The 15,478-nt window shown below is 58.2% G+C and overlaps 2 protein-coding genes across 26 annotated transcripts in view; one reads left to right on the top strand and one right to left on the bottom strand.

The window, feature by feature from the left end:
• Positions 1 to 7,569, top strand: part of LOC137843657 (protein CEPU-1) — a 332,157-nt gene extending 324,588 nt beyond the window's left edge. For 12 of the 14 annotated variants that reach the window (XM_068659166.1, XM_068659180.1, XM_068659165.1 and 9 more), the window contains 5 exons: positions 1,425 to 1,559; positions 2,199 to 2,319; positions 2,957 to 3,108; positions 5,815 to 5,847; positions 7,236 to 7,569. In XM_068659166.1, the coding sequence (XP_068515267.1) occupies positions 1,425 to 1,559; positions 2,199 to 2,319; positions 2,957 to 3,108; positions 5,815 to 5,847; positions 7,236 to 7,336 (542 nt within the window). In that variant the 3' untranslated portion in view covers positions 7,337 to 7,569. The remainder of the gene's footprint in view (positions 1 to 1,424; positions 1,560 to 2,198; positions 2,320 to 2,956; positions 3,109 to 5,814; positions 5,848 to 7,235) is intronic. The other 2 variants (XM_068659167.1, XM_068659170.1) reach the window with 1 other exon arrangement.
• A 1,468-nt stretch (positions 7,570 to 9,037) lies between these two features.
• The window catches only part of OPCML (opioid binding protein/cell adhesion molecule like), a 324,198-nt gene continuing 317,757 nt past the window's right edge, over positions 9,038 to 15,478 (bottom strand). For 8 of the 12 annotated variants that reach the window (XM_068659187.1, XM_068659183.1, XM_068659186.1 and 5 more), the window contains one exon: positions 9,040 to 15,285. In XM_068659187.1, the coding sequence (XP_068515288.1) occupies positions 15,185 to 15,285 (101 nt within the window). In that variant the 3' untranslated portion in view covers positions 9,040 to 15,184. Of the gene's footprint in view, positions 15,286 to 15,478 lie in introns of all 12 variants that reach the window. The other 4 variants (XM_068659190.1, XM_068659191.1, XM_068659189.1 and 1 more) reach the window with 2 other exon arrangements.

The raw sequence follows: 15,478 nt of genomic DNA, 5'->3' as shown, positions 1-15,478 counted from the left end.
CCCCATTTAGGTGTGTGTTTAAGGCAGCCGCCTCCACGGGTGGTGGTGTGTGACTGTGCTCACTATTTCAGTACCATGGGAAGAGGAGCTATAAAAGTACGAGCTGGTGGGACACGGGCAGCGTGCGCCCCACTGGGATCCTCCCGTGCGTGCACTTTGCATGCACATCTTGGGAGCAAAGTGCACCTGGTTGACCAGCCAAGCACATGGAGCCACTGCAGCACACACACCGTGGTCCCTGGGTGGAAATGAGGGCCAGGATGGGATTGCCCAGCCCCGCTGGCCAAGCTCGATGTGTCCCTTGGGAGCAGGGACCTGCGCCTGGCCTCGCTGCCATTGGCACTCGCTCCCAGAAACAGCTGTCCAGAGCTAATTTATTTCCTAATGCTGCAGCAATGTTAATTTATAAATTACACTGGTAATTCAAGCTATTATTAATTTCAGATGGTGTAGGGCAAGCCTAATTAAAATATGACACCAATTGCCACACATATGTACCAAGGACTACCGTTTAAAATTTATAGGAATATTAAGTGTGACACCGGTCTCGGAGATGCTTCACGCCGTAATTATCGCGTCTCAGCTGCAGGAGATCTGATAAAGGCGATGGGGAGGTGTCGAGGAAAGGAAGAAGATGCCGCCTCCCCATTTGGGGCTGTTTAAAACCCGCTCGTGCTGTCGGCTCGCGGGTGAGCTGTGCTTCTGCAGGATGTTTAGCAGCCACGTCCTAATTGCCGCGTTTCCTTTTTTAACTCGGTGCCTGCTGTAAGGCTGCGATCTCCATCAGCCCAGCGACTATCGCAGCCCAGCACCTGTGCCTGGCTGGCTGGGCTGCTGCTTCAAAGAGAAGGGGATGTGATGTGCAGGACAAAAGGGAAAGGAAAAGCTGCTGCTTGCATCTGGCCAGGTTGGAGTAAAGCAGGAGCTGGGGTGCGGCACAGGGGAAAAGACGGGGTGGGCGCACGGTGGGTGCTGGAGAAAGCCGGATGGTTTTGAGCCTGGAGTGGCACGGGGAGAGGGACAAAGCCTTTCAGGTGAAGGGTGGTGTGTTGGTACCACAACTGATGGAGAAAGGTGGCCATGAGTTAATTGAAGCTGAAAAATTAAGGAGAGGTTTGTATGGAGAGCATGGAGAGCCTGACAGTGCCTCCAGGCAGGAAGGTGGGATGGGATGAGCTGGTGCAGGTTTGGCAAGGACCACCCTGCCCATCCTACACACACTGGGGACAACGTCTCCAACAAGTGATGCTCTCAGCAGGGCTGGGGCCAGTGCAGGGCTCCAGATCTCACAGGCACCTTCCTGGCAGGGAGGTTTTGGGGTAGGACTCTCCCAGTGGGTCCTGGGGCTGTGTGACACGGTCACAGCTGGGCACAGGCTCGCCGTGCGTCCCCTCACTCACATCCCAACCCCTCTGCCCCCGCAGCTGTGGGCTTCATCAGCGAGGACGAGTACCTGGAGATCACGGGCATCACGCGGGAGCAGTCGGGCGAGTACGAGTGCAGCGCCTCCAACGACGTGGCAGCGCCTGTCGTCCAGCGAGTCAAAGTCACCGTCAACTGTGAGTGGCCTCGGGGCATATTGGGGACCGGCCACGGGACAGGGCCACCTTGTCCCACCCTGAGGGGCTGGGGACATTCACGCTGGGCAAACCCTGCCTTTGGCCCCGCTGCCAAGGCTGGCAGTGGCAGGTTTCTGAGCAGGTGGCGTTTTGGCCTTTTCTTCCCCTTTTTTCAAGCTCTTTTTTTTTTTTTTTTCCACCTCCTCCTCAGCTGTCTCCTTCAACCTGGGTTTTCCGCCCATGGTGAGATGCTGTGCTGATAACCTCCGGGGAGAGGAGAGAAGTGAGCAGTAAATAGGCATTTTTTTGTTTCTAAAAAAAAAAAGAGCAAGGAAGAAAGCAGCACTGCTGATGCTCAGAGGCAGAGCTGAACACCCTCCCAAACTCCTCTCTGGCCACCCCTTGAGCTGCTGGGCATTGGCACGGGGATGCATCTGGTGCCAGAGAGCCAGGGACCTCCACTGGAGCTAGGATGTGCTTTGGGTCCCCCTGCCAAAACCCCCGGGAAAAGAAGTGTGAGAGTAAAAGGAGCTGGGCATGGGCTCGGAGATGATTTTTCCTCCTGGAACATGGGGAAAAAAAAGGGGTGAGAGGAGAGGGGTGGGAGGCACCAACCCCCAGCTCCCGTCTTCCCCGCAGACCCGCCGTACATCTCGGACGCGAAGAGCACCGGGGTGCCGGTGGGGCAGAAGGGCATCCTGCTGTGCGAGGCCTCCGCCGTCCCCTCTGCCGACTTCCAGTGGTACAAAGACGACAAGCGGTAAGAGCCTGGGGGACCCGGGGGGCTGGGGAGGGGGCACACGGACCCCCAGCACCGTCAGCTTCAGCTTTTGGAAAATGCTGGGGGCTGCAGGGGCTGAAGGGGCGGCGTGCAGTGGGGGGCAGGAGCATCCCCAGGCAGGTTTTGGTCTCCATCTGTGCGGGCAGGGCGTGCATCGCTGCTGCCCACGCCTCCGGATTTGGGTCTCACGGTGAATCCCTGCCTGGGGAAGCGTGACAGCAGAAAGCGATACCCGTGGCACGAAGCTGAGCAGTGAGGAGAGGATGGGAACAGCTTTACAATGCGTGGTGTCAGGCAGAGGGGCAGCGTCAGCCCCCAGATCTTGGAAGGGCAGGAGAAACGTGGTGGCACAGGGTTTGTGTCCCACTGTGGCTCAGCATCTCTGGGGACACCTCCACACCTCTCAGGGCTGGCACCAAGGGGATGGTGCCCAGCAGAGCAGTGCCCATCTCCATAGCTCCCCAGGACCTTCCCTGCTCCCTCCTGCCTCGTCTTCCCCCAAACCCTATGTCCCTGCTCTCAGGCCAGGCTGGAGGACAGGGCAACGTGGAAAACAGCACGTGCTTCTTTCCTGACACCATCCCCATCACCTTCTCCCCTTCTGCTCTCCTCCCAGGCTGGCTGAAGGCCAGAAAGGGCTGAAAGTGGAGAACAAAGCCTTCTTCTCCCGGCTGACCTTCTTCAACGTCTCCGAGCAGGACTACGGCAACTACACCTGCGTAGCCTCCAACCAGCTAGGGAACACCAACGCCAGCATGATCCTCTACGGTGAGCGGGGCCGAGGGAAGGGGCAGGGAAGGGCACGGCTTCACGGAGCCACCGCCAACGTGTGAGAGCTGCAGTGGGAAGGCAGGGATTTGGGGAGATTTGCGCTTCCTGGTCGTCCTTTCTAGCCCAGTGTTGGAAGCTCCTGACTTGGGTTTTGTGCGTGCTGCTGCCTAGAGGCGGTGGGTCAATTTTTGGCATCCACCATCAAGGCAAAGATAAGACTTGGCTGAAGGTTTTCCATTGTCTTGCTCTGATGAATGCCCAGAAGAGGCTTTTCTTGAAAGCATCCCCTGCTTTTAATTTTGGGAGGAGAGCTGGCACGCAGCAAGGTGCCCAGGCATCATCCTTGCTCTGCCAGCCATCCCGCCGCACTGTGCCATGGCCACGGGGCTAATTCCCTGCAGGGGATACAGGACAGGTGATCCTCACTGCTGAATCCCATTGAGAAGCGGGGCTTGGGGACCTCTGTCCTCCCCCAGCTTCAGCCCTGCTGTTGTCCTCGTCCTTGCCATCCATCTCCTTCCCCAGCCTGTCCCGGGCTCACTTTAGGTTTGGAACAAGCTGCCTGGTGTGTGCATGGTGTGTCACTGTCACCCCTTCTACATCATGTCCTGCTGGGGACACCAAGGAGAAACCCCAGGAGAGCATCCATGTGGCAGTCCTGTCCCGTGGTAACAGTGACCACAGGTGACATTAATCCCAGCCCACATTAAACAAATCCCAGAGCGGTGCGGAGGCTGGAATTAGTCTGAGAGGGTTTGATAGGAGGCACCAACCTGCTTTGAGCTCTCCTGGCACTGCAAGCCCTTTCCTAGCACGCCTGAATTATTGAAGGAAGCCCAGAGGCTAACAGAAACCCCTCTTCTGTAGGACACAGAGGGCTGCAGCAGGACCCCACTGTGCCCAAAGGGGCAGGCTCAGCTGGCTTGTAGGTGTGCACTGATTAAAATAAATCAATAAAGGAAAACAAAATAACAATTAACACCTGGTGTCGGTGGGGCAGCAGGAAGGGTGTCTGGAAATGTGGTCGTTTTGCTGCTGCCCCCCTGCATTTCTCTGCCCATCATGATTCTTCTTCTGGCTTCATGTATGCGCGTGGGAAGCTGTTCTGGGTCAGTGCGAGTATGTACAGTGCCCGGCCCTGTGGGTTCATTGAAAATTTTGGTGCCATTCATCATCTTTTTGCAATGGCAGCATGTGTGGTGTAACCCCCAAAAGCTGTGTTCCCCCCCAAAGCAGTGTTAACCCCAAAGGTGGCTGCTGCACTGGCTGCTCGGGGCTGGCAGGCTGCACACAATGGCACAAAGTGCCCAGGGTCCCAAAATTTGTGGGGGATCATCCTCATCTCGTGTCGGTGCTGGCTGTTGGGTTGTGCTCCCCAAAATGAGGGCGAGTTCCCGTTGCTGGTGCTCAGGTCTGCACCCGCAGCCCCCGTGTAGCTCTAACCTTGGGTGTTAATGAGCACAGCGATCGTTTTTTTGCAGGAAAAAAAAAAAAATCGGTGCTGTAAGTGACAGACATTAGCATTGTTACCTGGCTGTTAAAGCCATCATTAGGGTTGCTTAGAAACTATCTCAGCTTCTTCCCCACCGGGCTTTCTGGTAATTGTTGTCCAATGACCCCATTTTTCAGGAGAGGGACAGGACACCTCCGGGGCCACATGCCTCTGCTGGCACCATCCCTCCCCAAATTCCCCACGTAGCCAGGGGCACCTCTGTTAGCTTCCAGCCTGTGGTCTCCTTATTGGGGTACAGGATTAAAATCTCGGGTATCCTGGGACCTCGTACAAGGGCTCATACTCCCACCTCCCCAAATTCTTTAATTTGGGGACTTTTCTCTGCTGATGGCTTCGTGAGAGCTGCCCGTTATTTGGGTTCCCGTCTGCTAAAGGTGTTTGGTGTGTGCTGTAAGGGACGTGGGATGTGGGGAGGTGTCGCACAGGAGCCTCAGCATGGCACAAGCCCCCCCTGAGCTGCCTCGGTCTGAGCGGTCATCCCATCAGGGAGGGAATTTGGAGCCCTCTGACCATGTGTAATTTCCATGAAGTTGGCTCAATGATCCTTTCCCTCCCGTTTATCGAGTCAGGGGCAATGGGTGCCCTACCCATTGCAGGAGAAATGTCTCATCTGTGTGGTTTTGGGGACAATTTTGTGCACATCCCCTCTTCCCTGAGGCTGAACGAACCTTTGGGAGTTTCCTCCCCCAAATACAGCTTTAATCCGTGTCGGTACAGTGACGTGAGGCTTTCAGGTGCCTTGTGACTGAGGCTGGCATGGAATACATCTTGTAATCCTTTTTTTAATCTATTTTTTTTCAGGGAGGTCAACTGGTGCTTTATCTAACATGTAGCAATTCTTATTATAGGCCTTCCACCTAATTCAGTGGCTCATTTGATGCTGTCTTTAATGTGATGAAGTGCTCTGAAATCAAATAATTTTCTTGAGTCGGGGAAAAAAAAAAAAAAAAGCCCACTCCTGCTCCCCTTTCGTGCAATCCGTGTGGATTCCCAAAGGCTGCTTTTGGGCTAAAACCTCCCCGGGAAGCCCCCTCGGTGTCCCTAGATGAGCAGGGCTGGATTTGGGTGGCAGCATCGCACGTGCTGCCCACACCCGCTCGTCTTCCCCACGTCGAGGGCAGACCGGGCGAAGCATCTCGAGCCTGCCACTGCCCCTGTGCCTTAACCTTGACTTGTTCTTTGATTTTTAGAAGAGACAACAACCGCTCTGACACCCTGGAAAGGTCAGTAACCCGTGCCCCCGCAATGCCAGCTCTCCCCCTTCTCCATTTCCCCGCGGGTCCCTGCGGCTCCCGCCCCCCATCCAGCGAGTGCCTCCCCCCGAAACCCCACTGCTGCAGCTCCTATGGCGATGATTTTAGGGCTCCTCACAGCTTCCCTGTTGCTGCTTTAGAGTAGCCCCTCTGGGTTTAGCAGCCCTCCTGTCTCTGTCCCTCCTGCTAGACTAACGTGGCCACCTCGGGCCACCTCCGCATGCCGCGTCCCCTCCTCTCTCCTCCCTCTTGCCCAGGGCGCAGGCAGGGATGGCTTCGTGGTCCTGTTGCCCTGTGTCACCGTGGTGCAGCTGGTCCTTCTTCCTCTGGGATGCTTTTAGTGCTGCTTTAGTGCCTTTCTTTCTGGGGATGTGGCAGGGTGGGCAACGTGCTGCTCTTCCTTGCATCAGCAGCCCGGGGCAGCGGGTGCTCCCGCCGCCTCCCGCCCCATCTTATCGATCGATCGATCGCTCAGCCGGGTCCTCAGGACCGCTGTCATCTCCATCTGGGGCTCGGTAGCCACGTGGCTTTGTTCGTAACACACTTAGCGGGCAGCCATCGGGATGACCTCTAGATGTCGGGAGGGATTGGAGATAGCGCGGTGCGGAGGCTGCTCTTGTCCCCAGATCTGTCCCCGAGCCTGGCAGCTTGGTGCCGGGAGGGTTTGGGGCTCTGGGGCAGATGTGTGAGGGGTCTGGGGGTGTGGGAAGTGTGCTGCAAAGGGGATCCCTAATGGTTAGGGGTTCAGTAGGGCTGCAGAGAGAGAGGACACGTCCCAGGGTCTTGAAAGTAAGGGTTGACTTGACCTCCTGGGTGGTCCCACTCGGGCAGGACAATTTGGGGTGTTTCTGCAAAGAGTCACTGGGTCAGGCACCCTTCTCCATGGCGCACTGAGCTCCTCACCCGGCTCTTCTCTTTGCTTCTCCCACCGCCCTCCTCACCCACCTCGTCCTGCCCTGATGGTGTGGGACAGAGGACGCAGAGGTGGCACTGGTGGGACACAGGGTGGCTCTGGTTAGGGTGTGTGCCACTGGGCACTGGGTGCACTACTGCTGCCGGGTGGTTTTGGGGGTGTGGGGTGAACGTTTCAGCCAAACTTGAAGGTGATAAACTCAGAGAAAATTCGGAGGAGGCCCCTTGCAGAGGTCTCTTTGTGGTGCCACATTCAGTATGGGCTGGGGAACCAGGACCATGATGGGCTTCACGTCCCAAACCCAAGGGATGGCTGCAGGCGGGGACCTTTTAGCGGCCACCCCGCTATTTGCACCAACACCAGGGTCCCAAACAGCATTTTCTTGTCTTCCTTTGCCTTCCCTGCTCGGTGGCTAACACCACGGGTGTTTTTCGCCCTCCTGCAGGCCCCGGTGCAGTGCACGACGGCAACAACGGCGCGTGGCGGCGAGGCGGCTGCGCCTGGCTGCTCGCCCTGCCGCTCGCCCAGCTCGCCCGCCTGTTTTGATCCCCGAGCCGGCCCCACGGAGCGGCGACGACCACGGCCAGCGAGCGACAGCAGAAAGGAGAGGAAGAAGATGTATTCACTGTTTCCGAAAATAATCATAAGAATTGAGAGAGTGTCCGGCCAGGCCTTCTGGGGGAGGGGGAGAAAGGAAAAACACGCAAAAAATGCAAAGTGAATTTGAAAAGGAGGAAAAAAAAAAAAAAATTATCCAAGGCTTCCTGCTGAAGATGCAACGCGACTGAGTCTTTTTCTTTCCTCTTTGTTTATTTTTTCGCCCACCACTTTTTCTCCCCTGTTTCGTCGTTCTCTGCCACGGGCCAGCGTGGAGGATGGGTCGGGTGCAGCGCTGTCCCCCCCGGTCCCCTTCGCCGTCCCCGCTCGCCCGGGGCCCCTCCGTGCGGATGCGCAGGTTTTCTTCTTTGCCGCGATTTCCCCGTCTTCTCATGGACCGTGCCGCCATTTGTGTTCAGAAATATATATATATATATCCACATATACATATATATATATGTATAGATATATAGATCTTCAACAGCTACCACGCCGCCACGAAAGGAAAAGGAGGAAGGAGACCGGTGCCGAGCCACGCGTTCATCGTACCCCACGCGGACATCGTGAATGCTAAGGGATTCTGAGTCACGGTTAATTTTATTAATCATATTTTCTGATATGAGCCTAGAACTCTTAGTTCCTAAAAAACAAAAACGCAAAAAAAAACAAAAGAAAAAAAGAAAGAAAACCAGGAGCTGGGGAGCAAGCGGAGGGGAGAAGTTTGTTCACCGAGGAGGTTTGTGCCGGCTCGTCCGCAGGCGAGGAGCTCGAAACGCCTGAGAACCGCGGCCGACCGAACAGTTCCTCTGGCAGCGTTGCCAAAAACGCCAAGGGAATGGGCGATGCTCACCGCACATCACGGCGGAGGGAGACGCCGAACCTTTTTATGGGATATATATATACAGTATATATAAATATACATATATATATATATAATTTTTTTTTTTTTTTTGGTTAGCGTTCTAGCCACGGTTCCCAGCAGGGTCCTTCCGCTGCCATTACTGCATGCTGTATATGGAGTTAGGTGTGTATTGGTCCTCCACAAGACGAGAAGAGGTTCTCGGGCCACGCGTGCCCAGGTCCCGTCGCCTTTCTGCCCTCGGGTGCCGGGGACGAGGGGACGCGGGCGCCCACGCAGGGTCCGGGCCCCTCTCCGGCGCCTTTCGCCACGCGGCCCCGGACCTTGGCGGCGGAATAAAGCGAACCGAGGGATGGACATAGATATAGATCTATATAGCTCAGTTTTATATTTATATATATATATGTATATGTGTGTGTGTGCGTGCGTGTGTGTGTGTGTATATATATATATATATATATATATAAAAAAAAAAAGAAGGCGAAGCGATTGGCACCCGCCGCCGAGCCATCGGCCAAGCTCCGAGACGCGGGACAACTCGACTCGCTTTATTTTTCGTGGGGGTCTCTCCTGCGCTTTCTTTTCCTCCTTTGGTTTCCTTTCCTTCTCCGGGGGCGCGCGGCGGGGCCCGGGCGCGGGCGGGCGGGCGGCGAGGGGGCTCTCTCTGCCTCTATCCATTAAAACGATTGTTCCATGTGGCCGCTCCGTCTGCTTGTGGTGCTCTTTGCCCCCGCGGCCGTCGGGCACGGGGAGGGATGGAGGGAGGGAGGGAGCACCAAGACATTGCAATGACGGGTGGCCCCGGCGTGGAGAGCATCAGAGGGACAGCGCCCTGACCTCGCCGGCAAACCCAGGCGTGATGCCACCACAGGTAAGACTTTGGTGAGTAGAGGGTGTGGGCTGCGCCTCTGCCCTATTTGCTCCCCGCTCTGGTGGGAACTGAGGGGTCCCCACCTTCCGTGGGATTTATCCCCGAAGGATGTGATTTTGGCAGGGTGTGCAGAGGCGTCCTGTTAGCATGTGTTACCCCGTGAGGGGCATTTGATTTTTGTGTCGGGACAGGACGGATGGGTGCAGGCAGCTTTCTGCATCCCAGGGGCACGATGGCACAGAAGGGTAAGGGCAGTGCCAGCCAGCCCAGCCCCACGGGAGCATGCTGGAGCCCTGGTGGTGGCCTTGCCTTGCAGAAAATGTCGTGGGCAGGTTTGTCATTGCCGGCAGATGTGTGTTTGTGCCTGTCCGAGGGGAGGAGAGGCTGGAGGGAGCTGTGTCTGTTGGCTCTTGGGCAGGGAGAGCTGGCTATGGTAGAGCAAACCTGGGAGGAATGGGACGGACCTGACCCTGGTTATGGGGTTAATGGGGCCCTTTCCTCCCTTTATTTTTGAAATCTTGAATTTTTTGGTGCTCTAGGTGAGAGATCAAACAGTATGTGGTGCCAGGCTTTGAGTGATGAAAAGTCGGGGAGAGAGAGAGAGAGAGAGAAAGAGATGCTGGTTTATGGATGCATTTATGTGTTTATTTATTTACACATTTATTTGTGTCTCTTGATGATGGTGGATGAATGTCATGGCCTGAAATATGCCCTTGGTCCCTCTGGATGTAGCTGTGGTCCTGGTCCTTAGGCACTGGTCAGGTGTCACCGAGGGCCGTGGGGTAAATCCCCCGTGTCCTTTGAAGGGAGCCCATGGGTGCCTTACAGCTGGGCTCGGTGTCGGGGCCATCTCCGTAGGTCCCTGTGCCAGGAAGGGGCTGTGCCACCTCCCCTGGCGTTTGGTGCTGCAGCGGAGGGGCTGTGCTGTGCTTTGTCTGCCCTGCTGCATTCCACGTCTGTAGATTTGTTGCTCCGCTGCCAGCAGCCCGGCAGAACTGGCACAATAAATGGGTGGGATTAGCAAGGCTTTCCTTACGCCACACTGGGAGCCAGCTTGTGCTTCTGCTGGTCGGGACTGGGGTTTATTGCTTATACTGCAACCCTCTGCAAAGCCAAACCATCAGCGGTGCCGCAGGATGCCCCCTCCAGGGCCAGGCTGGGCAGGGCTCATCCAGCTCCGGACAGCAGAGGCCAGGCTGATCTGAGCAGTCTCGTGTGGCCAGCAGGGTCCAGCAGGGATGGGAGCAGTGCTGCTCCCTAATCCAGGGCTGGGAGATACAAATCAGAGGTACCGGACCCATCCTGGCTCCCAGATTATTTTTTTTCCAAGGAGAATCCCAAAGCAGAGAGGCTTTCCCAGGTGTTAGCTCTGGTTCTCGCCTTGCTGAAGGTGATGTGAGCACCACGTTATCCCTGGGTAACGTGGACTTGGGTCTGCTGAGTTCTGCGTGGGGCTTGGACACCGTCTGCGCTGGTGCTGTGCGCTGGTTTCATGTCACACGGGTTGTGGTGCTGCTGTCTTCTTGTAAGAGGTACGTTGGGGTCTCAGGCTGCCAGTTGGGATTTGGGGAGGAGGGGGACGGTGCCATCCATCACATCACCTGCAGCTGGACCAGTGCTGAGCGTGGTCAGGGTGAGCTGCACCTCCACTGCCCAGCTCGAGGTGAGCCTGGGGGAGCCGTGGTGGTGCCCCAGCCACAATTCCTTTGGCTGTGGTGGAGGTCCCCCCATCCCAGACCCCTCTCCCAGGGAGGACAGCATTTTTTGGGCAGTACTTACCTTTCCCAGGGGGCAGCTGAGATGTCCATGATGTGTGGTTTGTGGAGGTCCCCTGATGGAGCCGTTTGCTCCATTTGCAGGCAAGAGACCCCGTGATGAATCAGGCATCACCCCGCAGCCCCCAGTCCCTCCCACTGCCCCAGCGAGGTGCACTGGTCCCCAGCAGCCTCCCCAGCATGTTTGGCTCTGGGACATCAACCTCGGGAGCTGTTCTCCTTTCCAGGCTCTCTGAGTGAAGGGGTGGTTGGCACATCCTGGCTGTCAGCAGGGTGGTGGGATAGAAAACTGGTCCCAAAAGGCGCAAATCCCTTCTCCTCCTGGTCCTGGCTGCCCTTGGCCTTTGATGAAGACTTGTGTCTGTGTCTTGTGGTGGCAGATCTCAACAGGAGCACAGCACTGTTAGGGGCACTTCATCTGCAGAGGCGTCCCTGGCGCAGGGTTAGGTGGCTGTGTCACAGCAGGTGTTGTTATAAGGTGGTGAGGACGATGCTGGGGGGGCACGCGTGCCAAAAGGAGGAACCTGATGAGGCTTCTGCATAAGGTAGGTGGGCGAGCAGAGCAAAGACAGTCCTTCTGCAGGGCTCCATACACAGGTACGTGCGTGTCCATGGTGCGGGTAACATCAGCAGAGCTGTGAGGAGATTTCCCTGGGGGCAGCAGCTTCTGGTGCACAACAGGCTCGGGGACGGGGACAAGGGAGGAGGTGACAGGGCAGACAGCAAGGAGCCTGGTTGGGAATCAGACAAACCATGGGGCTGGAAGCTGTGCCGGTACGGGGATAATTTGGGAGCAGAATGAGGCTACAACCAAGCGTGGGGTGAGGCTGCAAAAGGCACGGAGGTGCCGGCTGCTCGGGGGCCCCACTCGCTCCCCGCGGCACGCGCGCTCCGCGAAGCAAAGCCCCGAGGGTACAAAGTTCGTCAAACTTTATTGATACACTGCACAATCACAACCATCTCTTATTCTTGCCGAATTAGAAAAGGTTACAACTACAATGTAACATGCACAAATCTCAGGTAGTATAGCCACCCTTGGAATACAATGATCGACGGAAACTCAAGACCGCGCGTCCTCGCCGTCGGGCGCCGGGGGCGAGCCGTCCGGCCGCGGCGAGTGGCGGTCGTGTGGGGCTCTGCCACCCGCCCGCACGGCGGGGCGACAGCCTCGGACAGCCAACACGTTCCTCACAACTGCACGTTACATGGCACGAGAAAGTCGAACGCCATCCCGACGGAGGAGGACAAGGAAGCCAGCCCAAACCGACCCGGGGAGGAGAAGAACGGGGAGCGCGGGGCGGCCCCGGTGCCGTTTCGTCCGGCCTCGGGGCATCTCGTAGTCGTCACCTCTTGTCTCTGAAATGCCACAGCCCTTTGGCCTCGTGTCGGGGGCTAGTTCAGCGGTTCTTCTGCGGGGAGAGAGAGAAATTGGGCACCGGAGCGGCGTGCCAAGCGAGGGCTGTGCACCAGAGGACACCAGCTGGGGGGCGCAGGGGGCTCCCCGGGGCTGCACGGGCATGGGATGGGGCACAAGGGGGTGCCGGGGAGGCACGGGGCCATCACGGGGAGATGTCAGCCCTGGCGTTGGGGTGATGCTGCTGAGCACCTCCTGCTGCCCAGGGATGTGTCTGGAGGCCCCAGCAGCAGAGGGCTGAGCAGGGGCCACCCGCTCAGCTGAGGCCACCCTTTGCCAAGCGTGGTGACGAGCAGGAGCGCCGCAGGGCACCAGCCCCTCTGGATGTCCCCCACGGTTTTGGAGAGCTGGGAGATGAAGCTTCCAGGTAGGACTCGAGGGGGTTATGCCTATTTCCTTGCGGGTGATGTGTCACTGTGGTGGTGGGAGAACGTTTGCATGCTTCTGCCTTGCTTCGGGTGAGAGAGGGGGGTCACGGCTGCAGGTCGATTGGCTGGGGTGGGGTTTTGGGGAAGGTCGTGTGGGCCACTGTGCCAGCTGAAGACAGTGCCATCCACCTCCGTGACCGTGCCAAGGGCCAGGGGATGGAACCAGACCGCTGCTTGTGCTCCTACCCGGGATGCTGGTGGAGAATGTACCAGAGCCACAGGGACCACGGGATGTGGAGGTCCCCAGTCTGTTCCTTGCTGTGCCACATCCCTGCCCATCGGGTAAGCCGGAGGGGTGCCCCCAGGCCACGTGGGGTTTGCAGCTGAGCTGTGGTGCACACTGAGTGTCCCAGGCGCAGGGCCCTGCATCCCTTCTGGTTCTGTAGCTGCCACTCCTTTCGCAGTAGCATCACACGTGTGCTTGTTTGCACGGGTCCTGGACGGCCCGTAAGAGACCAGGGATGAAGCCAGGGCACTGCTGCATCAAGGACAGGAGTGCTGTCGGGGCTGTGCCAGGCTTTCATTTATTTTCTGTGGGCTAGAAAGCAGGACAGGGTGGCGAGGAGGTTTCAGCAATGGCAGAGTTTGCATGGGAACGATGCGCACATGGCCGCAGCTGTTGAGCCATCTTTAGAAGGGAGAAGAAACGGAGAAAAGTGGGGGAGGCATCATCTCCTGGGGGTGTTGGGGGGACACACTGCGTGCTTCCTCGGTGTTGTTTTGTCCCTGTGTTTTGGCACTTTGTCCAGTGCCAGACGTGACATTTCTGGAGTGGTGTGGGAGGGTCTGTCCCCGGAGCATGGACCCAAACCTTCCCATCCCGGGGTATAGAGAAGGATCGGGGTTTCTCTGCGTACCCGCTGAAGGGGATCACACAGTGGGGTGCCATCAGGCACTGGGCGCTGTGGGCAGGGAGCTGACACGGCCCTCTGGAGTGACCATTGTTTGTGGCAAGGAAGAGAGCTGAAGGCTTGCAGGAAGCAAAGAAGAGTCTGGCTGCATGGGTCGGTGTCCGAGGAGCCTCCAGCAGGGAGGGTCAGGAAACGGCGAACTGGGGGCTCCAGGAGCATCCTTGTCGTGTAGATACAGCAAACTGATGGCCATAATTTTTCCAGTGGAGCCCAAGCTGCCTCCAACCAGTCGAACAATGTGGCCTCTGCTCAGGCAGGGGCATGGGCACACCGCCTGAGCAAAGGCATCTCAGAAGCCGAAGCCGCAGGGTTGTTCTTGCAGCTTCAAGCTGCCTGAACAAGGAGGGGAGGTCGTGGCAAGGAGCCCTCAGGGAGATTTGGAGTCGCCACTGTGCTGACCCAAAGGAAGGGACCACTTGGCCCCAGCCCTCTGGGTGTGCACGGGTGGGACAGTAGTGGTGGAGCCATTGCGGTGGCCGTGCTCATCACCTGGTGCCTTCCTCTGTTGGATAGTGCCTCCTTCCAGCATCGGTGCTGCAGTGCTTTGGCTGTCACGTTGAGCAAGTGGCTGGAAATGCCGTGAGCATCTCACGTAGCCCTGGTCCACGGAGCCTCCAAACAAACACAGGCACGGTGTCAGGGACACATCCAAGCGGCAGGTCCGCGTGTCACGGGCAGGGGTCTGGAGCAAAGCAGGGACCGTGGTGACCCCAAGGACTCATGTTCCCAGGAGGGCAGCCTCGTGCCTACAAAAGCACGATGGGGGTGATGTTAGCTGGGAGACAGTGCAGTGGGAGGTTTGTGGTCCTTCGGGGACTGAGCATCGCCCCTCGCTTGGGTCGTGCCAGGGGAGGCAGCTGGAAAGGGTCGGTGGGCATCACGGCTGGGCCACATCCTCGGGCAGTCAGCAGGGACAGGGCAGTGGGGCCGTGGTGCTGGAGGGGAGCACTTGGGGACGGAGGAGTGAGGAGATGGTCGGGGAGGAGCTTTGGTGGTGAGAAATCACATTCAGGACCGAAAAGGCGCAGGGCAGAGACGCAGGGCTTCAACTCTGGGGTCTGTTTGGGCGCAGGCGGCTTGACGCAACGACGAGATGGACATCCCTGGTGAGCGGTCCAGGCGGCTCCTGCCCCGCCGCACCCGTGTCAGACACGATGCCACCAAAACGCCTGCCGGGTGGCAGCGGGGAGCCCCGTCCACGCCAGACCACATCCCCGGGGCACATCAGCCGCAACCGGCTCGGCGCAAAGAGGGACGGGGCAGCGGGCAAGGCTCGGCACGGCATCGCCCTTCGCGGCGGGCGGCGGTGGCGGGTGACAGTCTTGGTGGCACGTGGTGGGGTCTGTACAGCGTGACCAGCGGCGAGAACGATCCCGGCAGGTGGGAGACGCGGCCGTCCTCGGCCCCTCGGCGCCGTTCCCCGTCCTCCGGCGCGGCGCCCGTCTGACGGAGAGGAGTCCCCGGGCGGCCGTCCCGGCGGGCCGAGCCCGCGGCGGGGCAGAGGCGCGGCGGGGCCTCCCGGGACCCTCCGCTCCCTTATCAAAAGTCGAGGAGGAGGCGAGCGAGGAGGGCGGCCCAGAGGCAGAGGCCGGTGGCCACCCGGGATGCCGCGTTGCCGCCGTCGTGCACCGCTCCGGGCCCTGAGGGGGAGAGAAGAGGAAGAGGAGGGACAGCGTTAAGGCTGGTGGAGAGAGGACACATCACGTCGTCATGCAAACAGGAGCCCTGTCATCCCCTTCTGTCCCCATCCGGGGCTGGATACAGGCATCCCCATCACCCATAAGGGTCCCAGCAGTGCCCAGGAGCTTCATCCTGGGGCTAGGAACGGACACC

The sequence above is a fragment of the Anas acuta genome, chromosome 23 (assembly GCF_963932015.1).
Source record: "Anas acuta chromosome 23, bAnaAcu1.1, whole genome shotgun sequence".
Lineage (NCBI taxonomy): Eukaryota > Metazoa > Chordata > Aves > Anseriformes > Anatidae > Anas > Anas acuta.
This window is presented reverse-complemented; position numbering and strand designations above follow the sequence as displayed.